This window comes from Embiotoca jacksoni, unplaced genomic scaffold, assembly GCF_022577435.1.
Source record: "Embiotoca jacksoni isolate LCO1_2020_lvr unplaced genomic scaffold, fEmbJac1.0.p SCAF_19, whole genome shotgun sequence".
Lineage (NCBI taxonomy): Eukaryota > Metazoa > Chordata > Actinopteri > Embiotocidae > Embiotoca > Embiotoca jacksoni.
Window position 1 is genome coordinate 5,951,908 of NW_027185329.1, and position 26,055 is coordinate 5,977,962.

The 26,055-nt window shown below is 38.9% G+C and overlaps 3 protein-coding genes across 3 annotated transcripts; 2 read left to right on the forward strand and 1 right to left on the reverse strand.

Annotated features, from left to right (window-relative positions):
• Positions 1–4,035: 4,035 nt before the first annotated feature.
• Positions 4,036–10,456, forward strand: ttc22 (tetratricopeptide repeat domain 22). Its single transcript, XM_069153179.1, has 8 exons — positions 4,036–4,395; positions 5,394–5,694; positions 6,063–6,118; positions 6,197–6,312; positions 6,816–6,934; positions 7,899–8,060; positions 8,377–8,529; positions 8,615–10,456. Exons 1-8 carry the CDS (start codon positions 4,133–4,135, stop codon positions 9,149–9,151), a joined length of 1,707 nt encoding a protein of 568 aa, XP_069009280.1. The 5' UTR covers positions 4,036–4,132; the 3' UTR covers positions 9,152–10,456.
• A 1,024-nt stretch (positions 10,457–11,480) lies between these two features.
• LOC138200655 (L-selectin-like) lies at positions 11,481–14,428 on the reverse strand. Its single transcript, XM_069153536.1, has 5 exons — positions 14,395–14,428; positions 13,931–14,182; positions 13,178–13,408; positions 11,675–11,966; positions 11,481–11,484 (listed from the first exon to the last, which is right to left on the reverse strand). The coding sequence occupies exons 1-5, from the start codon at positions 14,426–14,428 to the stop codon at positions 11,481–11,483; spliced, it is 813 nt and encodes a 270-aa protein (XP_069009637.1).
• A 9,655-nt stretch (positions 14,429–24,083) lies between these two features.
• On the forward strand, positions 24,084–25,900 carry LOC138200469 (uncharacterized). Its single transcript, XM_069153180.1, has 4 exons — positions 24,084–24,183; positions 24,773–24,872; positions 24,974–25,161; positions 25,244–25,900. The coding sequence occupies exons 2-4, from the start codon at positions 24,806–24,808 to the stop codon at positions 25,547–25,549; spliced, it is 561 nt and encodes a 186-aa protein (XP_069009281.1). The 5' UTR covers positions 24,084–24,183; positions 24,773–24,805; the 3' UTR covers positions 25,550–25,900.
• Positions 25,901–26,055: the final 155 nt, after the last annotated feature.

The window sequence follows — 26,055 nt, forward strand, 5'->3', positions numbered from 1 at the left end:
AATTCAATAAGGTGTATGAACTTTTCCTCTCACATTTTCCTTACGGCTTAGAAAATCAATATCTGCAGACAGTTTTCAGTCCAAGTGCTAACTAACAAAGAGGGATAACGAGTTAGCAAAACATGGCTGATGAGAAAAGAAAATCTAAAAAAACATGAAACACATCATAAGTATCCTGAAAGCATTTTGTTGGCAGTAAATTTGCTCTACTTCAACTTAATTCAAATGTTGAATTGTCATTATATATGTCTGAGACATAACAAAGTTACATTCAGTGGTGTAATCTGCATCAGGAAATGCCTCTGGAGAGCTGAAGAGATGCTTTTCACTGGGAACAGTCACTCAAGCTGCCAGGGAGAAGCTGACTAAGAATGGAAATATACAGTCGTAGTCATCGGCAAAGAAGTGACTTAGAAAGGCAGGGGGTTTCAACTAATTGAATGTAAAAGTCTGTCTCGGGAATAAAAGGGATAAGGAGGGGGGCTATACTTAGGAGGGGGGATAGAAATGTGTATCAAATAACAATGGTTTAAAAGCTGGATTCAGAAGTGGATGTGCATTAGGGCTCTTTCTGATATGACATGAAGACTGGATACCAGACTTGGACCACTTTTCTCCATTTTGAGGTGGGGAACATATAGCACATACTAAATTTAAATCCACTCATTCTCAACAATGCCTTAAACCAGTGTTACGCACCGATAGCGAGGACATAACAAAGGCTGAGGAGAGCTCAGCTTGGAGAGAGGGGATAGGAAGGTATAAACTCTGGATTAATGAGGCTTTCCTGTGATCCTATGATCCTTTGTATTCAGTGTCACATCTCATGAGAGGCACCAAATTTCCCAGCTACTCTGGTCAATGTAAACGTCACGTCTCTGCAGACACTAATTTAGAGAACTTTGATGTTTGATTGCTGCGTGGTCTCTGTTCTCCAAATGAACCTGCATTCACGTTTTATATAGGGAGGACAGAAACAATGCTTATACTGTGCACAGATTAGTGGCCTAACTTTTCATAATCATCCTTGCTTGTCTGTGTATACTTTATACTATATTTGTTTAGCTGCTTTCAAAATTTAGCAGATAGGCTAGCGTAATAGTTTAACCATTGAAGCTACTAAATTAGATAATGGAGATGTATATTTAAACCCTCCTTTAAAATGGTGGGGTTTAAATAAATCTAAACTACGTAAAAATAGAACAAGAGATTTGACAGTGGGAAAATAAAACTAAAAATTTCACCAGGTCATATTTCATGACTTTTCTTTAAAACCTGGATTTTTTTTTTAAATTTGTATTTATTTATTTATTTATTTTTTACTATAAATGGCCCATGTGGAAGGCACATATAAATGTTAAAAATAAAAAGACAGATAGCTGTTCGGAATAGCCTAGTTTGGCCATATTTCATATTTTCAAGAATGGAGGCTGTTTATTCAATGTGAGGAGGTCCAGAGTAAAAAATAAAGCTTGCTTGAAGTTTGTATAAAAAAAAATATATATATATATAATTTTTTTTTTTTTTAATTTTTTTTTTTTTTTTTTTTTAAAAGCTGCCTTGGCCATTGTTTTTAACATGGCCTTGTAAATTATCATCTACTATAAATGATGCAGGTGCATGCTTTAATATCAGTATCAGTAGATGAAAGAATATTACTGCAACAATGTGGATGCCATTTTCCAGATGCATCGTCTGTTTTGTATATTGTTCTTGATCAATAATACACTGACTGTGTTTTGTGCCAGAAATTAAGACAGACACCAAAACAGCTAAGTAGGTTAACAAGGGGTTAGTTTGAAAGCAAAAGAACCTTTACCAGCATGTGGGACACATATTCTAATCCCACTTTAGAGGGGAGTAAACTGTGAAGGCCACAGAGATTATTAGGGGTCAACCTCTCCCCCATAATACCTTTGTTTTGTCTCTTAGCTGCTGGAATGTAAAAATTGTATTTTGTATCGGATCATTTAAGAACAAAATGCTATTGAACTTCTGTCTTTAGCTTAAAGGGTTCACAGTCATTCAAAGAAACATCTGTAATCATTATGTTACCATACAATCAGCCTCCTACCCAAGATGACCACCATGGCAACGGTTGTTGAGAGCAGAACATTTTCTGATTTCTACACACCCACAGATCTATAGTACTAAATCCACATTACGCAACACATTCTGATGAAAACAAATGTTTATCAGGGTGGTTCAGAGGCAGCAGCACAGTTCAAACCTGGCTGCATGTTTGGTTTTACAGTTCTTATTGACACGTGTCAACCTGCTGCCTCCTTCCTTTTCACACAAACAGTATCTCCTTTGCCCCAAAGATTGCGAGCTTTTCAATGGAATTTGTGGTCAAAATGCTATTTAATTCAGACTTGAAGTAAAAATCGAAATGCAACCCGACTCAAATAATTTGCGACACGTGACACGTTACTATCATGGTACGTCACATACACTCATCTTTTAGTGGCCAGCAGCTGTTAGTTAGCGTGTAATAATGACTAGGCTAGGAAATGTGTTTATTGTACCTGATAAAAACGTGACATCATTAGGGCCCGATGGTGTGAAAGCCCTATTGTTATCCAAGTGATTATTATGACTCTCCGTAAACAACTGCATTTTTGGAGGCTTTATCATATTCAAAAACTCATGAAAGTTGGTACACCCATCTCTCCCGGCGAAAATGTTTTTATTGTAGTGGAGTCGTGAGTGGGCGTGGCCAAATGGCTCGCTAGCGCCCCCTAAACAGATACCCCGGCGGCTCCATTTACCTACATGCATGAAATTCGGTGGAGATGTGTATCACACCTGGACGTACAAAAAAAGTTACATTGCACCATTACGTCAACTCAACAGGAAGTCCACCATTTTCAATTTAGTCGCCATTTTTGGCAATTCGCACATGTTGTACTTTAACAAACTCCTCCTTCAGATTTTGTTGGACCGACTTGAAATTTAGTCTGTTATCATAAGAATTTGTTTTTGTCGATCGGTGTGCCTGTGGCGTGGCGGCCAAAAAGTGACCCAAAAGTCATACTGTAGCATGTCGTCCAAAATATGATATAAAAGTCATGCTATAGTATTGTTTATTTTGCAGTCTAACATTGACCACTTTGAATGGTAAAATGACAGATTTCTGTTGACGGTTTTCTGCCTGCCTCTGTTACCACCTCTGGCTGACATGTAGCTGTCAGATGAGGGCTACTCTCTCATTTTGTGCCTATGTCTGTGCTGCCTGACGTTCTGGGGCTTTTTGGAGTTTTTCCCATCTCTTTAGAGAGCTTGCACTTGTTTTGGTAACTACTGCTGATATAGGCCTGTTAAGACCAAGGATCATGAGTATGATCAGGGGAAACTGAGCAACACCGTCTCCCTTTTGTGGCAGCTGCCAGCCTGGTTTATCATAAAAAAAAAAGTTTACATGTTACGTGATCTGTCAACAGCTCATCACAAAGCTGCATGTTTTTCTTTACCCTTTTTTGTGATGTCCTAATTATGCTGAAACTATACTAGCAGGTTATACTTTACAACATAAAGTATAGTAACATAAAAGAGAAAGAACATTGACTGTGCTTCATTGAGTGTTTCTTCATTCACACTGAGCCTGATGGTTCACATTCTTCTGTTGGCTACAGCTAATACAGGAGTAGAGGGGGGTGAAAAGAGCTGAAACATCCTCCAAAATGAGTCTTCAAAAACATCTTGTCAAAATGGACTTCAAGGAATGTCAATGTACTTCTGGTACAGAGCCAAGTCAGAAATGAACATAGCCAAAGAACCATACACAGAAAGCTCAGGAGTGTGACAATTACATTTTTCAAAAAAGAAACATGAATATTGATGATTACACAAACTAAGAATGAGAATCAAAAGGGCAAACTGATAGAAAAAAAGTTTGTGGGCAAACATATGTTTTCATAGTTATACACTACTCACCATTAACACTGTCTTCCACTCCCTAGTCACTCCCAAGCCTAACCTGTTCAACCTGTCTGCACCTGGAGGACGAGAGTGACTTGTGTAAAATCAGACTGAGGAAGACGGGGTGTTTTCTTCTGTTGGATCTTTGGTAAAAAATGTATTTTTATGGTACATCTTTTTTAAGTTTCTGAAGGAAGAGGAGAAGGAGACCATGGAAACAGACAACACAGAGGACATCGAGTCCCTCATGGAGAACATGGACTACATCCCAGGCCACTTTCACCTGGACCTTAATCTGAACTGTGATCCTGTTGGACCTGTGAAGCTGCGACATCGGGACACTTCTCTAAAACAAGAAAGCCTGCAGGCTGAGCTGGAGACTGAAGTTGGATATCTACAATACGCTGTCCGCAATCTTCTGGGCCTGCTGTCTTTTCACCTGGAACAGCTGGACACAGCCGAGGAAATATTCAGGTGCTGATTCATTCGTCTTTCTTAAGGTGTAATACAAATATTGACTAGCAAGCTGAATCCCAGAGAGCTGATTTTGATATTGACATTTACTTTAAAGATCTTGATGAGTATTTTTCTGCAGCCTTGTGTAAAGTAGAAACTCCAAACAGATTGAATATTGTCTTTTACATATGCTTTACCGTAACGCTTTCCCATAAACACACTGAATGCATGCAGATGGAAAAGCAACCTTTGAGGAACCACATTAAAGATTCCACAACAACAACAACAACAACAACAACAACTGCCAAATGAAATCAACAAGATCAAAAAAACTACACTTCGATTGATCCTTCTGGTTTTATTTCACATGAAGTGCAAACATTTCATTTATTGCAGCTCTCTGATTCAACAATACATTTTTGTTCTTACAACTTGCTAAGGTCAATGCAAACACTCATTCATGACCGCAGCTAACAACAGTCATGCTAGCTGTACTCAGGTGGAGCGGTGCTTGCTTTGAGCTAAATGCTAACACGCTCATAAGGGCAATGCAACTATGCTAATGTTTTAGACCTTTTATATTAATTCTATGGTTTCAGCAGGTATGTTTATTATATCTACAATCTTAGTTAGCCATGCTAACATTTGCTAAATAGCCTCAAACACAAACTACAGCTGAAATTGAAACACTCCTGGTTCAGCCAAAGTCATAAATGGGTCTACCAATTATATAAAATCAGAGGGCTCATCCTCTGGTACCATGAATTCCTGTATACAATTTTCAAAAATTGTTGAAATATTTAGTTTGGCCCAAAGTGGTGGATGGACCAACATGCCATCCAAACAGCAGTGCTGCCAGTACGGCTCAAAGTGTCTTGACTTGTATATAATATAGTTTAGTCAAGATAAGAATGTCGCACATCATGAAGTATTTTTTTTAAATACTTCAAAAGTTCAAGACCTGAATGAGGGATCTTTCTCTAATCCTTCTATGCCTGTGTCTTCTGGCCTTTCAGGGGCATTTGTAAAGAGGACCCTGGGAACCTCAACGCCTGGGCCAACCTGGGCTACGTGTACGACAAGCTGGGGAGGGAGCTGGATGCGGGAGAGTGTGTGGACAAAGTGTCCCACCTCATGGGCTTAGATGCTGGAGAGGCCTCTCAGGAGGAGACCAGACTACTGGCTGCACGCTGCCTGGTCGAGCAGGCATACGTTTATCCATATGATGTGGAGCTGGACAGCGAGGACGATCTGAGAGAGAGACTCATGGCAGCACTGACACTTTACAATAGAGCCCTGGATTATGGGGGTCATCTGGTGAGCTGGAAACACAAATACCCCGAATAAAAATAAAATTTCCCCACTGTGGGATTAATATAGTCTAATCTAATCGAAATACGTTTAAGTGATAAGGATTAAAATGCATTTTGTGACTCACAACCGTCCGGCTTTTACTGGTTGGTATTTTAACCATGGAGGGTGAGTAATTATGAGAGATCTTTGAATTCTTTGCTCTTTTATGACTCATTTCCTCAGCAAACTTGTATCCAAGCTTAAGCACTTAAAGATTTATGAATATTTAACTTCAGCAAAGAGTAAAAAAAGTCAGGTCAAGACATGAATATTGTGTGAAACTGAGTGAAATAGCAATTAACCAATGCTACTGGGCTGCTTTTTTTTTTCAGATCACAGTAGAGGAAAAACGAAGCTGGTATTTTAAAATGGCAACTCTCTATATAAGGTGACGGACTAACCTCAAGAGATTCTTATAAATATCACTACATGGTGAGAAAATATTCAAGTTATTTTCTTCCTGCAGACTGGACGACATCGTAAAGACCAAAGAGGACTCTGAATACTCCCGACTCTCTCACTACAATAAAGGGCTAAACCTTCTCAAAGAAACACTGGAATCTGAGAAAAAGCAGCACAAAGGTAAACACTAGTCATGCATATTGGCCTGCCTAATAATCTTTATCATTATATAATTCGACCATGATTATGCATGTGTTACCTTATATGCAACAGTTAATGTTGTTGTTAGTTGGTATGGAGATGCTTTAAACTACTATAAGCAACGGCACGTCATTTTGTGCAGTTTAATCTGATCTGGATTACGAGTTACGTAAACTATATAAAATCTAAATGTGTAAAGCAACTACAGATGTCAGCTAATTTGAAATTTAAGAGTATAACTATAAAGTTGCGTAAAACAGAAGTAAAGAAAAAAGTATGTGAAAATTCTCCAAATACACGAGTTAATGTGATTCATTGTTATTAATCGACCTATTGTTGGGAACTTTCTACATTTAAGAAATGGTTGCGACATCTTCAACCACTTTGTTGATATAATTACTCAGATAAAGAGCCGATCTACAGTAGGCTATAGGTAGAAGCTGGTAAAGAAAAAACAATCTCATTCTGATCTCTCCTGTCAGCTTTAGCCTGGTGTTATGTCGGCATCATGCTGGAAAGGAAGGATGAGTTTTCCACTGTGCCCATGTCGATACACGACTGTGGCTACTCAGCCTCAGATCCTCTATCCTGCTACGGAACTGTAAGTTCAATCACACATTACATGTCGAACCAAATACCAGGCAGGAAAAAAACAAGTGAGGACGAATTTACCCGGAACTGCGTTTCACAAATTTACTAGTCCCACCTGACTGGTTTACTCAGTAATGCGCAAGTTGAGATTTCAAACACATATTGATCATCGCTATCACCTGTTGGTCATTTCAGCATCCAATGCATTGTGGGATTGGTCGTAGAAAAGAGTGTACAGGTACATTTTAGTGCCATTACAGAACGCATGGCTTAAGCTTCAGGGACAATTAGCCTAATTGAACAGTCTGTGAATCTAGTTGTTACTGTACTGACATTATTTCAGTCACAATCTTTTTTCAAGATTTTTGTTTTTACGGTTTACACTTAAAAGTCTAACTGCTGTCTTTCTTTATTGGAAGTGTTTACACTGTATACTGTGTGTGATGTGACAGCTGATGAGATCTGTTTCTTTTACATTGCATAATGGCTGGCTTTGTGCTAAAGAGTGAACAGATGTACAGCCCTGACTGTTACGGGTTTTAAGTTTACACATTGTATGCATATTTCATGCGCATAACTGTATCATCATCAAGAAATCATATCGAAAACAACACTGTGTTTAGACTGAGTTTATCCAATGTCTTAAAGAAAGATTTTATAGACCAAAGAGATTTGTCTTCATCCATAGGAATATGTACAGTAATTATTTAACTTAAATTACCAGTGGACAATATGTAGGACACTCTCTGCTATCCTTAGACATTGTCTTGTGATATGCAGCACTGATCCATTTGAAGAGGATTTGGTTGGTGTTGGTGATGAGGCTAAACTCCCACAAGACAAATGCTCTCCTGTTAAGTCAATGACATTATTTAGTATACATGTCAGAGGTGTATTAATCCTACTTTGCAGAGGAATTTGTGCAATGACCACCACCTTACATGTGCCACAATAACATATCTGTCTGTTTTCAGGCCATTAATATGGCCAGTGATGATGCATTCATCCTGAACCGTCTGGCCAAGGTCTTCTTTCTGCTGGGCAAACATGAGATGGCCACAGGGATCTGCAACATGGCCCTAAATGTGCTGCCAGATCCAGAGCTCAACTGGCAGGCTTACTGCACCCGTGCTAAGGTACTGCAGCTGAGACACATCAAGTCAGTGGCAAGTTAGCAGTCTATTACAATGTCAAATCCTTGACATGCTTGAAGATTTATATTAATTTGAGGTGACTAATAGAATTTACGTTATTTGGGCAATTAGTTCTGTTGTGTTAGCTGGTGTTTAACAGCAAATGGATATTAACGTACAGTATTGTATGTATAGATGCTAACAATGAGTTTTCCTACTGCAAACAGCTGCATAAAGTGATGATATGCTTACATTTAATGACATAAGATGTTAACAAAATGGTGTATAGAACCAATATTCATAAATGTGTTGCTTTTAGATCAACATGATCCTATATGTCAGGGACCTGGAGAAGGCAAAGCATGATCATGGAGGAATCCCAGACCGACAGAAGCTAACTGAAGCTAGAAAAGACCTGAACATGGTGCTCGCTGTACGTCCATGTCTGCGGACTCATCTAGAGATGGCACAGGTAGAGATGTAAAGTATGATACAAATGATCAAACACTGGGTTCTCTGTAGCAATAGGGATTTCAGATCCATGTTCTATCTTTCAGGTGTACTACTACATGGGTGTAGACGCACTCCAGGAAACCCTTTTGGTGGATGAGGGAGCAGTGAACAGGGCCTTGGTGAGTCTGTCTCATGCCCTGCAGTTAGAGCTGGGTGACAGCTTGCCGGACCTCCATGTGCTCAGAGGACGCTGCCTCCTGCTGAAAGGGGAGGAGCAGAATGCTGCAGACTGCTTTAAGCAGGCCGTGGAGTTAGAGAGACCAGGGAGTACAGACACCACAGCCCTGCGCTGCCTCCTGCAGGCCCTCCTGAATCTGTTCATGCAGGGAGGCCCTGACCCCGGCCCTGCCATGTCCCAGCTGGAGCTGTGGGTGCACAAGGCGGAGGAGCGGTACCCTCAGGACGTAGTGAAGGCCGAGCTGAGGTGCCTTTACAGGACGCACACGGCAGAGGTGACAGAGTTCTCCAAGGCTCTGATCAGGACAGGACGCCTGGACCTCGTGAGGACGCTACTGGCGACAGTGGTGCCTAAACAACTAGCTAAGAAGAGACCAGTGGCTAGGTCTTACTCATACACATGAAGCAGAGAAGTGACTTTAATAGATATACAGACACACGAACAAAGCACACCAGACGAGCAGTAATTACCAAACGTCTTGACACCATTCCACAAATCCAAATGACCTGCTGTCACGAAGATCTGTCTGTACTGTAACTGGCATGCTTTCTTAACTGTGATCTTTCTATCACTGACTATTTTTGGACAGGTAAGGCCAATAAATGATGATACAGGTACAGTGCTGCTTTTGCTTTGTGAATTTGTACCTGCATATTCATATAAATGATTATGTTCAGATGCCACTTTGTCTCTTCAATAGAGATCATATAAATAACTGCTACTCACAGTCCCCCTCAAATGAGTCGTTTGCAACACTGATAGTCCTGACCATTACTAACTAATTACCCGACACCATCTCTTTCTGAATGGATGCTCTACTGCTAATGACCGACAGATGGGGGTATACACCATTAAGATGTTACCTGGTTTATAAAAGGTTCTGTTTTTGGTGGGAAAATAATTAAATAACAAGCATTTAAGAACTGCAATCTAACTTGGTGCATCAGAAATTAAGGGTTGTAATAAATTAAAGACAGATTTGAATCTCTCAATATATGATGACCTTGATCTACAGAAAGGTAAAAATTCAAAGAAATATTCAGGGCATTTTCCTTCCAGGACTGCTATTTTGTCTCTTTACTAGAGGAATAGTTCAGATTGTTTGAACGAGGGTTGTATGAGGAACAAACCAAAGTTGAATGTGGACTCTTGACTGTCTAACAAGAAAACAAAATGTTTCACTTGAAAATGCTTCAGCCATTTGGCTGGAAAATGATCGGTCTTACTTTAAAGATACTGAATTTTAAGGAGAATCAATAGATGATAAATACTTCCACCTGAGTTATACTGACAATGATTTCCCCCATTTTTAGTGTTGACTGTTATGTTCAACTGAAACATCAGACAAAGCTGCCATAGCTTTCTTTAATTACAATTATTTGACTATTAAATATGAATACATTAAACATGTATATGGGCCACCTTGACTTAATATCAAACTAGTTTGTTCCTGGAAACTTTCCAGGAAATCATAAGAAAATCTAGAGGACAATACAAATATGTGCATCCCATTAACAGTGACAGTAACAGTTTAATCACATGAACTGCCTCAAGTGCACCCTCTATTGTTGATGGGTATAGCTTCGTCAACAAACATTTCTAATCATGAAGTAGACTTCCTACTCTAGACCCCGACCATTTTGACAAGTTAGGCATTGCCTGTTAGGTACTGCGGGTAAATGCTGTGGGATATGCCATTGCTTGATTCTGCTGCATATACAATATCCTTGTTGCTACTGTGGAATATAGATCTGCTTAGTGCATATGAGGGCTCATATGTTGTATGCTCGTTGGTTGTCTTCCACCAAAAGTCATGTATATTGATGTATTATTTGTTGGTTGGTGGAGGTGGGGGTTGTCTTCCTTCACCCCCTGGAGTCCTCCAGACAGCCATCTGATAATGCCTCAAAGAACAACTGTATGTGACCCCACAGGTTGCAGACCTCCTACTGTGACCTTTTGGTTTGGCCAAGCAGTATCACTCACATTTACATACACAGCCTTTTGTCTACACCTTAAGATTGGTAGTGATGGTACGACCTATATGTAAGTGATATGATATGATATATATATATATATATATATGTGTTGTATTGTTGTAAACATATCCCAGCACAGAAGCACAAAATACATACTGACTGTAAGCATTGTAGAACACATTGCTTATGCAGGAACTTATCACGTTGGGGTCACAGTAGGGTGCAACTCACTATCAGATCAAAAGGGGGATGTGGTTCAAACGGAGGACAGTGGAAAAGTACTGAGACAAACATACTATGCAAATGTTCCCGCCTCACTGTAGGTAACGCCTCTTCCTATAGTATATGTGTATGTGCCGGAAAGGGGGAAGTCAGACTCCAACAAAGAGACCTCAGGTTGATGTTGGGCTCTCCAAGATGTCTTGTATGCTATGCAAGATATCTTGTAAACTACGCTTAATAAAAATCAACTAAGACCGGTAACTGCCTAAAGACTGCTTCTATCAACGGACTCGGGGAAAACAATTGGGGACAACAATTTGAGATACAACACTACACAGATAAATATAAACAAAAAGAAACATATTATAACCATCACCAGATCTTAAGCAATAAGTAAAGAGTGTCCCAAGTAAAACAACATAGTCTCATTCTGTCATAACTACACAACAGAATACAATAAGACCCTTTAAAATGATGAATAAAATACAACAGTTACAACAAGAATAAATTATTATCACCTGGCAGATGCTCCTAGCTTGGGCAAGGAAACAGAAAAACACAAATTCCATTTTTTTTTTTATCAATATTTTTAGGTTGCAATTTCAACACAATTTGTGTACCTACTTGCAGACCAGAAATATAAAGGCATGGTAAGTCACAGAGGTTTTAAAACTTACTGTAAAGAACAGATGAAATTTAAAATGTCACTATCAGCTTTTTTTAACCACTTTCCTTCACTGTCCATGGCTACAGCAAAGTGACACTCATCACTGCTGTCCTCATGGAAGTAGTTTGCGTAGCAGACAGGCTTGTTGTTGACCCAGAACCACAAATCCAGAGGGCAGCTGTAGCGCAGCCCCAGCCAGATGTAGGGAGTCTCGGCCGCTTTGGCTTTCTCCTGCACCAATTTCTGCTCTTCAGCACTAGTAATGGAAACCAGGTCGTGGTGGTTCTTTCTGCAGTAATCTAAGGCATCCATCCAATTCTTCTCTGATTTTATCAGGATCCATTTATCTGCCATGAACAAACACAGAGTGTTATGGTAAATTTGGGAACATCCAGAGTCGATAAAGATTTTGAAATGCACTGTAAAAAAACAAGTTGAGAAAAACACAAAAGTTTAAGGCAACAAACTTTGGTAAAAGCTTTAGGTCAGCAACTTAACTAAATTTCTTAGTTTATGCAATTTACATGTTTTACACATAATAACATTTTTTTATAATCAAAACTTTTGCTTACCATAAGTTACACTGTGTTAAAGTAACCCATATCCACATTATGTTCCACTATATAATTCAAAGTAGACGAGTTTGGTTTCTCTTAATTTTCTCATTTACTCGAATAAAATTAATTCCTCATTACAGTTCTAGCTATTATCTAGCGGTCAGAATGCCTCCAGCAATATTATTCCCACTCAGAAACCTTCAAATATCCATGCAAGTGTCTGAAATACAGACTTATCTTCATCATGGTTCAAATTGTTTTGATTTCGATAAACGAGAATACCATCTGACTCCTCTGACACACAAAGACCAACCTGATATGCCAATTCATGTAATACTCCCACCAGTCCACTAGAGGGTAGCATGTCAGTGTAGGTTGTCTTGCCTCAAAGAGGCCTGAAAAACTGGTTATGTTTAGGAGAACAAAACACGTGATTAGGGTTACGCATCAACATGAGGTTACTTTAATCCACATCGCCTCCTCCCCGATGTGAACACTAGCCTGGGCAAAAATGTGTAACTTGCACCTCCTTATCACTTACTAGGACTCCACTGCCTTTGTAATTTGTCATATAACACGGAGTCTACTTTTAACACCAAGGCGACAACATGTGTCACACAGATATGCTACCCTCTAGTGGACTGGTGGGTGTATTACATGCTTTGCCATTATACTAGGCAATAGAGACACACAACAGCCTCCCTCGTTCATCGTTTTTAAAGGAGAAAAGCGTGTATTTGTAATCTGAAAGTGATGCATGCTGGGAAGTTTATGAAAACTTTTTTGGCCTCTTTTAATATTCATCCCCTGAAGTAAGAATACAGCCAGAAACATAAATACATATATTCACAATAAAAGAGAAAACTCACCATAATAGCAGAAGAATGGTTTGGTTTTATTGCAATCATCAGAGCTCCATTCCCCTGATTTGTCTGACAAAGTCATAGCACATTTCCTGCTGAATTGGTCTGTTTTATGTGACTCTTCTTTTAACTCATGAACACTCTCCCAGTGTCTGTAAGAAGAATTACTCCCATCTGACCACCTCCAGGTGTCTCTGAACAGGCCAATCCACCACTGGCCTTTAGGTTTGATCAGTTTCAGGAGTTCTGAGTTGTTTAACTGTTTCATCCCACTGACCAGGTCTGTGTATTCCTCTCTGCAGTACCTCTGAGCTTCTCGCCATGTTTTTTTCTCCCCAATCAAATGGAATGTTTTCTCGGATGTATTTTTATCTGTTGAATAAGAAGACAAACAAGTATCATAGGATGTCATGGTTTTTTGTTGTTGTTTTAAATGAGACTTTTCTTACTTAAAACAGGCAAAACAATAATTTAACATAAATTATAATGATGCCGTCATTGTTTTACTGGAAAAAAAGCCTTATTAAGTGGTATAATATGGTACTGTCCATCATGTCCGTCAACTAAAATTTTGAAACGGTAGGCCTGTGCCGGATCAGATTTCATATATTAGTAAAAACCAGTGGAATTTTATCAACACATTCGATTAGTAAAAACTAAATTGATGCTGATGTGTGAGCTAAGTTTTCATTTAGTTCCATAAGAAAGAAAGATGAGGTATACGTACAAAAATAACAGACTGACAAGCTGAATACACATAAAAGCATTAAAGCCAGACATTCTCACCATCGTAGCAGATCAATTCTTCTTCTTTTTTACAACCAACGCCAAACCACTTGCCACTGCAGTCCATCTGCACACAATTCTCCAGGGTGGGACCCCAATTTGTCTCACTGAACTCCACCCCAGGCAGAGACCAGTGCCACAACCAACTGCTGTTTTTCTTGAAGGTGCTGTACAGCCCAATCCAGGCGTCTTTTCTGGGAATCTGCGCAGATTCTCTGAGTCTCTTCATATAGTTCTTGTCAGGCACCGTGGCCAGGTCTGTATACTTCTCTCTGCAGTGGCTCCGGGCTTCATCCCAAGTTTTATTCTCTTCAATAAAGTGGTACTCATACAGTTGACACACGAGGAAGGAACACTGGGCTAAAAACAAATAAACAAAAGACATACATTGTTCAGAATTAGTGCTGATAGTATTGCAAGAATGTCATTGATGTCACATACTTCCTGCACTTTTTTTTTTTTATTGCAGTTATTGAGTAATTAGTGTGAGCAGTCGAATCCAGATTTAGCAGTTGATTCTAGCTATAAAAGATATGTAGTGAGGTGTAGAGCTGGAAATATGATCCACTTACCCATCAAAATGAGCTGAAACAGCCTCCACTGCATCGCTGCTCTGTTTGATGAAACTAATATTATTTGGTCTCTGTGACCAATTAAAAACAGTCACATTTGTCAACAGGCCCTCTAATATGCAAAGTTTAGTCCGTGGTAATGATGTGGACTATAGGATGGTAGGAAATATGCAAATTACAGTCCAAACAGAAGTAACGGCACATAAAAATAAACCGCAGATAAGCATGTCTACATAGAAGCAGGAAATAATCTGGCTTTGCCTCAAGATGTGATACATTTTTTTGTATACACACACACAGATGTCAAGTTTTAGTCAACACAATGTCAACTGAACTAAATTTAAGTTTGTTTTAAATAACTAAATCCACAAACAAGCAGCTGAGTAAGCTAAAATCTCTCTAAAGCTGAGGGGAGCTGCAGATTCATGTGAAAGATCTCAGGAGGAGTGACTCCTATTACATCCTCATACATTATGTAGCCATACATGTTTCGGTTTTTGTATGCAAAATACGTTCCAAAATACAGGTAATTAAATTAGTTTAAAATCTTACTTGCTGGTAAATGCAAAAGCTATACATAAAATATGATTTAGATTTTAGATACAAAGCATTTATAATATGTATTTAAAAAAATAAAAAATAAAATGCTTCCACCTGTATACAGAGGTGGACGTTTCTAATGACACTACAGAGTTTAAACTTACACGCTCTGGTTATTTCTTCTCTTCTTGCGTCACTCTGATGTCTCTCCTTGATGGGCTGATGAAGACTGCACTCGGCAAAATAAGCAATTTGGTCTAACACACAGGTTTATTGCAGCTACTTCAACATCAGCATTTGAATATTCAAGCTAAGCACCTCTTTCATGGCTGGTATAGACGTGTTTATACCGGCCATGAAAGAGGTGCCTTACATAATTCAATGGAAACAGGAAGACATATAAACACAGAACTGTTCGCTGTCCAACACGCAAAACTGAAGTGTCCCTGAAAAATGTTAAATGAGGAAAATAAAACAAATGAAGGTTGTTTTTTTTCCACTCAATATTTGAGGTGTCTTTAAGATACATTTTGCATTCTGAAAGACGAAAAGTTTGAATTGTTGAAGACAACCTTTAGTCTCCGTGTTAAAGCTTTGTTTTTTTTCTGTTAGATGTAAACCGAGGTTAATCTGACAGTTTTTATTCATCATGGCGATTAAATTTCCCTTTATTCAACTCTTTTTGTGCGTCATACAATAAACATCATCTGACAGTTAGTGTCTCCACATGCAGGTGAGTCCCTTTCATGTATCATCCTACCTTTAACCCGTTGGCTATTTTTATATATAAATGTTCAACTGAAACATCTCAAAATTCAATTACCAGCAGCTGCGAGGCCAAAATAAACAACGTTGGTCTCTATGGATAAGGGAGTTTCTGTGTGGTATGAGCAGAGAGACGTGAACTATCTGATGATGTGGTTGTTGTTGGGTTTTTTTTCTTTTAATGACCCTGAGTTTTTACAGTCACCTTTCAGTGCCTAGAATCATCCATGAACGAGTCTTTGCATTCAGAGTGCTTCAATTCCCCAAGTTGTGTGAGCACACTCAGGTTTAATACAAGCATCACCACCGCTTTGAAATAAATATACGATATAACTTTGAAGTAGTAGTCGTTTATTGTTGTTATTTTAGAATTTCAAAGGCTACGCATGGTGTAATCAGTGAGATCCATTAAACCTAGACCAACCTTAGGTGGCGACCTGGCAATCTAACTTAAATCTTAATTTCATGTTATGGCCATAACACATGGAAAAGGTAACATCACGAATTGGTTGCACCTGGACAAAATGCTGACCATGGGATGAAAAACAAAATGCATAAATAGTCAAAGCAGGAAGATAATCTAGCCTAATGTTTAAAAAAAAACCACAAAAAACACAACAACATTTGCCCCCTCAGTCACTTCATCCTGGCACCGAGCCTGATCACAGACACTTGAGAGAATTTGGAGACAAGTCAAGTCTTGGTGTCTCAAGACTGAAATTTGAAAAACCCTAACAAAGAAATTGCATTTTTACCTCCACTAAATCAAAACTGTAAATCATATTATAAATTACAGCCTTATTAGAATAAGTCACAATGATGTAATTGAGCTTGTTCTAAAAAAAAATTCTCAACCACAACTCTGATGCAACCACATAGATGTGTATCTGAACGAAAACATCACACACAACACACAACATCACACACACACCACACAATATCACACACACAACACAACACACAACATCTGATGCCACAGAAATGACACTTTACATCCAAACCAACCACCCTGAAGATAAAAGCCAGGCACTCTCAACCACACCCGTCTCCAAGAACCTCAAACCAGTCCAGCTGCCTCCGGGTAACACTTAGATAAACCACGTGGGAGCCAAGGAAAGCTGTTTGTGCTGCAGGACTCACCTGGCTGACGTCACACTTCTGTTTGATGTTACCGGCTGCTGTGCGTTGAGCTGAGTAAAGTATCTGCAGGGCTGCTCCATCAATTTCAGTCCTTTCTTTCCTCAGTGAACAAATATCCAGTTTCCAGCATTAAATGAACACACAACTTACAGCGCGACAAACAAACTTTAGCGCCACACCGGTCCTTTGCACTTCCGGGGTCACACACGCCTAACAACAGTGACCTTCCTGCTTTTACCTGAGCTGCTCTACAGCGACACCCGGTGTACACACAGGGAATTACATTAAAATGATTGGTTACGAGAGGAGTTGCTTTGAGCAGATATCCTACGAGACAGATTTCAAAGAAGATTGCACACAAAAAGTTGTTGAAATCCAAGTCAAAGATAAGGAAACTATTACCTCTAAAAAAAAATTCTGCACAGTCATTGCATCTTGTATGGTGTGTGGTGTTTGTGTGTCTGTATAAACAGAGACAATATTTTTAGTGTCTGACAGGTTTGCCATACCTGTACTTCTATAAATAAAATGAGACTCTATTAACATTTTGCAAAAGAGATACCTGTCTTGTAATTTTGCACTCAGACACTTAAATACTGTGCCCTAAAATTTTTTTTCTAAAATTCAGTGTAAAAAGTATTATAAGGTTCATAAATTTTAGTTTGTGGGACAAGAAAAGTTAAAAAAATATTTTGTTCAATTGAAATTTGTGTTGCTGTAACCTCTGTACAAAGGCGGATTCTGCAGCATTGTTTATAGGTTCTGAATAAAGCTCGACATGCCACTCCTCACAACACATGACCTCTCAGAGCTTTCTGAGGTGACAACAATGCTGGATATTTATATTGAAAATGGCATAAAAGCTGAAAGAGACTCCTGCAGAAGTTCAATCAAAAGATCCTGGCCACAGGAATTTTTGTAACATGAAAATGTACCTTGTACAAATACAGAGACTACTGGTGTGGAGCATAGTGTAACTAAACAGCTCCTTACTGCAAATGAAGAGATTGTTATGGCATCAGTATAATAATAATAATAACAACTAGAATACGAAATCTTTCGCCGGGAGACATATGTGTATCAACTTTCATGAGTTTTTGAATATGATAAAGCCTCCAAAAAGGCAAATCATTTTACGTAGTAATAATAATAATCATAATAATCATAATAATCATAATGTACAAGACAAATAATTCCTTGGATAACAATAGGGCTTTTGCACCATCGGTGCTCGGGACCTAATAATAAACATGGTATCAATTTGTATTAAACAGATCAAATCTGTAAATAAATTATTTTTTTATTGAGGCAGCTCTGACTGGGTCCATGCATGTAAAAAGGTAAATATGTGACATGGCCTCAGAGGAACCTCACACACAGCCTGTAGATTTGACTATGGAAGGATGATAATTATTAATTTTGTCTATTAATCTTTTAAATTATTTTCTCTACAAATACCTGTTGGATATCACACACTACAGTCAGACAAGTCTATGCAAAATAATCATGAGCATTTAGTGCATTTTAGTGCAGTTTTCTTTGACTTTAAGAGAAATGGTCAACGAAGACATTTACATAACCCAAAACTCTAAATATCTACAGACGCTCCCTGCTGCTCATTGCTTTTCTCATAACTCTCACTTAAAAGCCTGTAAGAAATGCAAATTTCTAACAGTTGAAAGGGAGCCGATCCACCGAGGAATTTACAAAGCCCAGAGCTCGAGACACCGCAGACACTCCCTGCTGCTCAATGGTGCTCTGGTCATTCTCACTTATTACTCCATTTAAATGCCGTGCACATGCAGAGAGTGGGAACTAAAAAGTAAAAGTAAAGTTGCTAAATTAGGTGCTAAGCCTCATATGGTCGCAACCACATAAACAGAATAATATAAATCAATTAGAATTTGAAACAGGTGTCATACACAGAACATGATTGAATTTAATGCTTAATGATATCAAAATTAGCTTGCAAATTAATCTAACCAGACTCTAAACAATGAGTAAGTGTTGGGAAAAACGTAAATTCTGCTACTAAATTGTATTTTACTCTGCACTGATTTCTGTGCGTTAACAGATTTTTTTTTGAACGTGCAGCAATGACAGCTCAACCTTTGATAGACTGGAACACTGGCCTGTTCGGCTGCTGCGAAGAAACAAGTTCTTGTAAGAATGAACAACTTTCAATTACATTTAAAAAAAAATATATATATATATATATATATTTTCTTCACAGTTGAAAAAAATGTGCTCAAATGTATGAGTCCTTATTTAGTCATTTAAAAATTCTTAGATTGTGTATTACAAAGAAAACGTGCTTGTTTTCCAGGCTGCTATGGCTTCTGATGCTGCCCCTGCCTTGCCTGCACAGTTTCAGGACATTTTGGAGAGAACTGCTGTCTCCTGTTATGTGACATGTGCAGCCCTGCTGTGACGGAAGCCTTCGGGTTACCTCTGTGTGCGCCTCCTGCTGGTTTGGCTCTGAGGGTTGGCATGAGACACAGATATGGTATCAAGGTATAACATGTAAAACTGATACACATTCATATTTGAATGAAAGCCTTGTGTTGTTTTTTTTTTAAGTCTTCATAGACAAATAAAATCAGAAGTTAGACAAATTAGAAAAACTAAATAATAACTGGGGTATAGTAAAAGATATGATAAAAAAAAAAAGAAGAGCATAATTAGAAATTGTTTCTCTCCAGGGTACTCTCTGCAAGGACATCGCCACTTCCTGTGTCTGTGTGTGGTGCTCCTGGTGTCGAGCTGAAATATCGAAAGAAGACATCCGTGTTGTTGTCAACATGCAGCCCTCTCCAGGGAAGACAACTTAAAACCCATCAGTGTAACGCGACAGTTACCTGGCTATCTCACGTTTTGCTGTGGAGGACAGGCGTGTCTATTTCACACTTTCCTGTGACACTGGGCTGAATAACGAGTTGTTTTGGCTTCCTACTAAGCTTTGCAGCTTCTAATTGGATCTGTTCCATCTGAGCTGAGACCATTTATCAGTTGTGTGAGCATGTTTGTTTACTGTCCAGCTGATTGTTATTTGGTTTGGACTTTGGCCTGTTTCTTTTTTCCTTTGTTTTTCCGGGGAGCTCGTATACTTCGGTGAAACACTGAAGACAAGTGCAGTATGTATTTGTCGAATTGGCATCAGGGCATGTGCAGTAAATTTCAGTTTTACAATGCTTCAATAATGATAATAATCAACAATCATGATCATTCTATGCTGTAAATTTTGAGAAAGCAATAAAAGTGAATTGCTACTAAGGTCTTAAGGTAAAGAATCACAAATGGTTGTCGTTGTGTCTTTCCTGTTTCTGGGTTACATGAACAGCGAAAAAAATATGCAGAATTACTACGCATAACATTGTGTCATTGAGTTTACTGTGTTGCTTTCTGGGGGATTTTAATAATTGATCTGTTAATCCGGAAGATTAGTAATAGTCTTTAACTCCACCATAAATCATACCTCACATCATAGTGAAGAAAATGTGAGGCCAGTATGATGTGTCATAATTCTGTCCAAAAACTGAAGTTGAACCAGAAATAGTTGAGAAAACTTGACGAGAAAATGCTTGAATATCCTTTTTTTTTTTTTTTTTATCTTGGCATCACGTAGCCTACATATCGCTCTGGTTTTAAGACCCAAGATTGAGCAGCCATAGTGAGTACCAGCTTTAAAACCTGAGATTTAACAGCCAAAGTGAATAACACTTTGCATAACACGGACTCCTCCGTCAGAGATCAGATATCTGTGCAAAGGCCTTGTTGCTACGGTACTGTAGTCAGGCAGGAGGACATTTTGTGTTTTTAAAGCTTTAACTGTCATCAAATGTCAGAAAATGGGTCATACATGAAGTAAACAGAGTGCATTGCTTTCCAAATGTAGCCGACATTGTATTTATTTATACCATCTCTGGAGGGAGCCAAAAGTCAGCTATTTCCCCGCGTAGTGACCTCGCAAAGATTTTAGAAAGTGAAACCTGAGATGGCCTTCAAGAAATATGAAACTGACTTAAATAACCAGAGCGTGTGTTGTATGTTTGCTCAAAACTCACTTGTAACAATTAAAAGACAATAGACACGTTATTCTCAGCCTACCCTTTTGATTTAATTTCTTTGTTCCTATAAATTCAGGTTTGGCTGAATTATTTGCATTTACCCATGCAAAACTGACGACATGTCACTCTGAATCCACGACTTATCCTCTCATTGATTCAGTCACAGAGGAGTCAGGAAGGGGTCCGACTGCAGCAGGTGAGAGCTTTAGGTTTGTTAACAAGACATACTGGGAATGTTTACCTATAAAATGAAGCGAGAAGGAGTTTGTGCAGACCAAAATAATTAATTAACGTGTTCTTTGAATTATTCAGACATATCATTAACATGTTAACCTCATTAGAGAAACAGATGACTCTCGGATCAGCAAATTGTGTGATTTAGCTAAAGTACCAGTGGGATGTAGTGTTGGATTATATCCCTCTAGGAGATACCTGCAAAGGAGATATAGTGGCGATGAAGGGACTTTGAGCATCTACAGTTAACTGAAATAGTAACACAAATGTATATGACTGTTTTTGATGGAAGAGATTTGAGGGTGTCTTTTTGTTGTCATTTTGGTGTGAGGGACATAACAATTCTGTCAGATATTGTTTTTTATCAGCAAATAACAAATTAAAAATCTTCCAGCTGGGAGCACCAGCTTGTCTTAATTTATCATTTTAAGCCCTTTATAAGAAAGAGACAACTGTTCTAATTATTACTACGGAGTATTCAGGCCAAATGTAAGCAAACAAATGAGAGATGGAAGGTTTTCTTATATTTTGCATTTTGAGGATAAAAATCCAAAATGTCAAGAATCAAATTAAAGTTTCAGTATTAGAATCAGGCATACAACATTTCCACTTTATTTTCTACAGTTTCACTTCCACTCTCAAAATGCAAAATAAGAAAAAGAAATCTTCCTCTTATTTCTTTCTCACTTTTGCCCAAAAACATAATAATTAATATAATTTTCATGTCTGATAGTGCTTCTGCCTACAGACTTCAATAAATGTGATATTTTTTTTGGTTTGTTTTGTTATTTAAATATTTATATATTTTATTGTAATATTTTTGTGCTCTACTCTAATTTCACAGGGTATTCTTTAGTGTCTGTGGCTGAAGTTCAACATGGCAGAAAAGCCCCTGACAGACTGGGACAGTGGTATCTTTGACTGCTTTGAGGAGGCCAATTCTTGTAAGAATCCAACTTAACACGTATTTTTGTATTAAAAAGCCTGACAGCATGTTAAGATAGTTTGTAGCGCTCTGTTGCTTCATGTCTTTGTGTTTTTTCAGGCTGCTACGGTTTCTGGTGCTGCCCTTGTCTTGCTGGCACTGTTTCCAAAAGATTTGGAGAGAACTACTGTCTCCCCTTGTGTGACATTTGCAGCTGTGTTTCAATGTCATTCGCTGGGTTTCCTCTGTTTGTTCCTCCGGCGGGCTTGTCTCTACGGAGTGCCATACGCAACAGACATGGCATCAAGGTAAGACGCACGATACGCACTGAATTTCATGACATGCTGAATAAAAAATAAAGTAATGCTTTGGTTCTCCGCAGGGTTCTCTGTATAACGACATGCTGATTTCTTGTTTCTGCGGATGGTGCAACTGGTGTCAGATGCATCGCGAGTTAAGACATCAGAAAAAGAATCCCACTGTCATCAACATGCAGTCTCAAAATGTCGTCAACATGCAGCCTGCTCCGGTGATGATGGTCAGCTCACCTACAACTATGTTTGCGCCTGCTCCGGTGATGATGGTCAGCTCACCTCCAACTATGTTTGCGCCTGCTCCGGTGATGATGGCCAGCCCACCTCCAACTGCGTTTGTGAGCCAAACAGAAGTCGTCACCCAGAAATACTGAGACTGGTGGAAATGGGATTTTGCTCTGATCACCCTGCTGTTAGTTTTATTGTATTTTTCAATGAAACCTCCGACTGTGACCACTTTGATTTGTGTGTGATGAATTCTTTACAGTTTCCTTATAATCATGAAGTTCACATCTCTTTATAGTTCATGTAAATGATAAGAATTTGACTTTGAGCTCCACATGCACATTTACTGTATTGTGAACTTTATAGTAACAATAATAATCCTCGGTTTGTTTGTTTTTTTAGTTTGAATTAATTTCTTAGTTTTCCTGTGAAAAATAAATAAATCTGTAATTCAGAGCAGAAAATGTGGTGACAATTAAATCTGATTCGACGTGTACTACTTGTGTTTTAAAATATTTGATTCAATCATCCATCCATCCATCCATTTTCTTCCGCTTATCCGGGATCTGGTGGAGGTGCTCATCCGGCCAAGCAAGCTGACCCAGACTTCTCTCTCCCCTTCAACATTTTCCAGCTCATCCTGGGGGATCCCGAGGTGTTCCCAGGCCAGCTGGGAGATTTAATCCCTCCACCGTATTCTGGGTCTTCCCCGGGGTCTCCTGCTAGTTGGGCGTGCCCGGAAAACCTCCAGAGGGAGGCGCCCAGGAGGATCCTGATCAGATGCCCGAACCACCTCAGCTGACTCCTTTCAACGCAAAGGAGTAGCGCCTCAACTCCAAGTTCCCGACTGATGTCCGAGCTCCTTACCCTATCTCTAAGGCTGAGCCCGGCCACCCTACGGAGGAAACTCATTTCGGCCGCTTGTTTACTTGAAGTAAACAGAGTGCATTGCTTTCCAAATATAGCCGACGTTGTATTTATTTATACCATCTCTGGAGAGAGCCAAAGTCAACTATTTCCCCGCATAGTGGCCAAGCAAAGATTTTAGAAAGTGAAACCTGGGATGGCCTTCAAGAAAAATGAAACTGAATTAAATAACCAGAGCGTTTTGCTTTCACCTGTTCTTCTTGAAGGTAACATCCAGGTCAAAGTCAAAGATGGAAATTTCTAAGATGCTCAAGATTAAAAAAACAAAAACATAATAAAGATAATTCGGATTTTCTGTTAAAATCCAAAGAGCATCTTGAAAAGAAATGATAATAACTATCCTGCAATCAAACAGACAAAAACAGGAAAGGTTTCCTCCAAAATATTGGGATTTTATTTTCCAAAAATCCACTATTTGAGACATGTCAACCAACCATCTATGTTTGCTCAAAACTGACTTGTAATGGTTAAAAGACAATAGACACGCTATTCTCAGCCTACCCTTATGATTTTATTTCTTTGTTCCGATAGATTCAGGTTTGGCAGCATTCTTTGCATTTGACCACAGTGAGGACATGCCACTCTTAATCCACGACTTATCCTCTCATTGATTCAGTCACAGAAGACCCAGGAAGGTGTCCGACTGCAGCAGGTGAGAGCTTTAGGTTTGTTAACAAGACATACTGGGAAAGTTTACCTATGGGAGCACTAGATTGTCTTAATTTATCATTTTAAGCCCTTTATAAGAAAGAGACAACTGTTCTAATTATTACTACGGAGTATTCAGGCCACATGTAAGCAAACAAATGAGAGATGGAAGGTTTTCTTGTATTTTGCATTTTGAGGATAAAAATCCAAAATGTCTATAATCAAATCAAAGTTTCAGTATTAGAATCAGGCATACAACATTTCCACTTTATTTCCAACATTTCCACTTTATTTTCTGCAGTTTCATTTCCACTCTCAAAATGCAAAAAAAGAAAAATAAATCTTCCTCTCATTTTTTTCTCACTTTTGCCCGAAAACTGTCATAGTTTAGGAACTTTACAGTAACATTAATATATTTTAAATTCTTTAAAGTTTTTTAACACTGTACATAATAATTCATATTATTTCCATGTCTGATAGTGCTTCTGCCTACAGACTTCAATAAATGTGATTTTTTTTTTTTGGTTTGTTTTGTTATTTCAATATTTCAATATTTTATTATAATATTTTTGTGCTCTACTCTAATTTCACAGGGTATTCTTTAGTGTCTGTGGCTGAAGTTCAACATGGCAGAAAAGCCCCTGACAGACTGGGACAGTGGTATCTTTGACTGCTTTGAGGAGATCAATTCTTGTAAGAATCCAACTTAACACGTATTTTTGTATTAAAAGGCCTGACAGCAACTTAAGATAGTTTGTAGCGCTCTGTTGCTTCATGTCTTTGTGTTTTTTCAGGCTGCTACGGTTTCTGGTGCTGCCCTTGTCTTGCCTGCACTGTTTCCAACAGATTTGGAGAGAACTACTGTCTCCCCTTGTGTGACATTTGCAGCCCTGCTGCACTGGCAGCCTGTGGGATTCCTCTGTTTGTTCCTCCGGCGGGCTTGTCTCTACGGAGTGCCATACGCAACAGACATGGCATCAAGGTAAGACGCACGACATGCTGACCTGCACTGAATTTCATGACATGTTGAATACAAAATAAAGTAATGCTTTGGTTCTGCGCAGGGTTCTCTGTGTAACGACATCCTGATTTCCTGTTTCTGCGGATGGTGCAACTGGTGTCAGATGCATCGCGAGTTAAGACATCAGAAAAAGAATCCCACTGTCATCAACATGCAGTCTCAAACTGTCGTCAACATGCAGCCTGCTCCGGTGATGATGGCCAGCCCACCTCCAACTATGTTTGCGCCTGCTCCGGTGATGATGGCCAGCTCACCTCCAACTATGTTTGCGCCTGCTCCGGTGATGATGGCCAGCCCACCTCCAACTCCGTTTGTGAGCCAAACAGAAGTCGTCACCCAGAAATACTGAGACTGGTGGAAATGGGATTTTGCTCTGATCACCCTGCTGTTAGTTTTATTGTATTTTTCAATGAAACCTCCGACTGTGACCACTTTGATTTGTGTGTGATGAATTCTTTACAGTTTCCTTATAATCATGAAGTTCACATCTCTTTATAGTTCATGTAAATGATAAGAATTTGACTTTGAGCTCCACATGCACATTTACTGTATTGTGAACTTTATAGTAACAATAATAATCCTCAGGTTTTTTTTTTTTTTTTTTAGTTTGAATTAATTTCTTAGTTTTCCTGTGAAAAATAAATAAATCTGTAATTCAGAGCAGAAAATGTGGTGACAATTAAATCTGATTCGACGTGTACTACTTGTGTTTTAAAATATTTGATTCAATCATCCATCCATCCATCCATTTTCTTCCGCTTATCCGGGATCTGGTGGAGGTGCTCATCCGGCCAAGCAAGCTGACCCAGACTTCTCTCTCCCCTTCAACATTTTCCAGCTCATCCTGGGGGATCC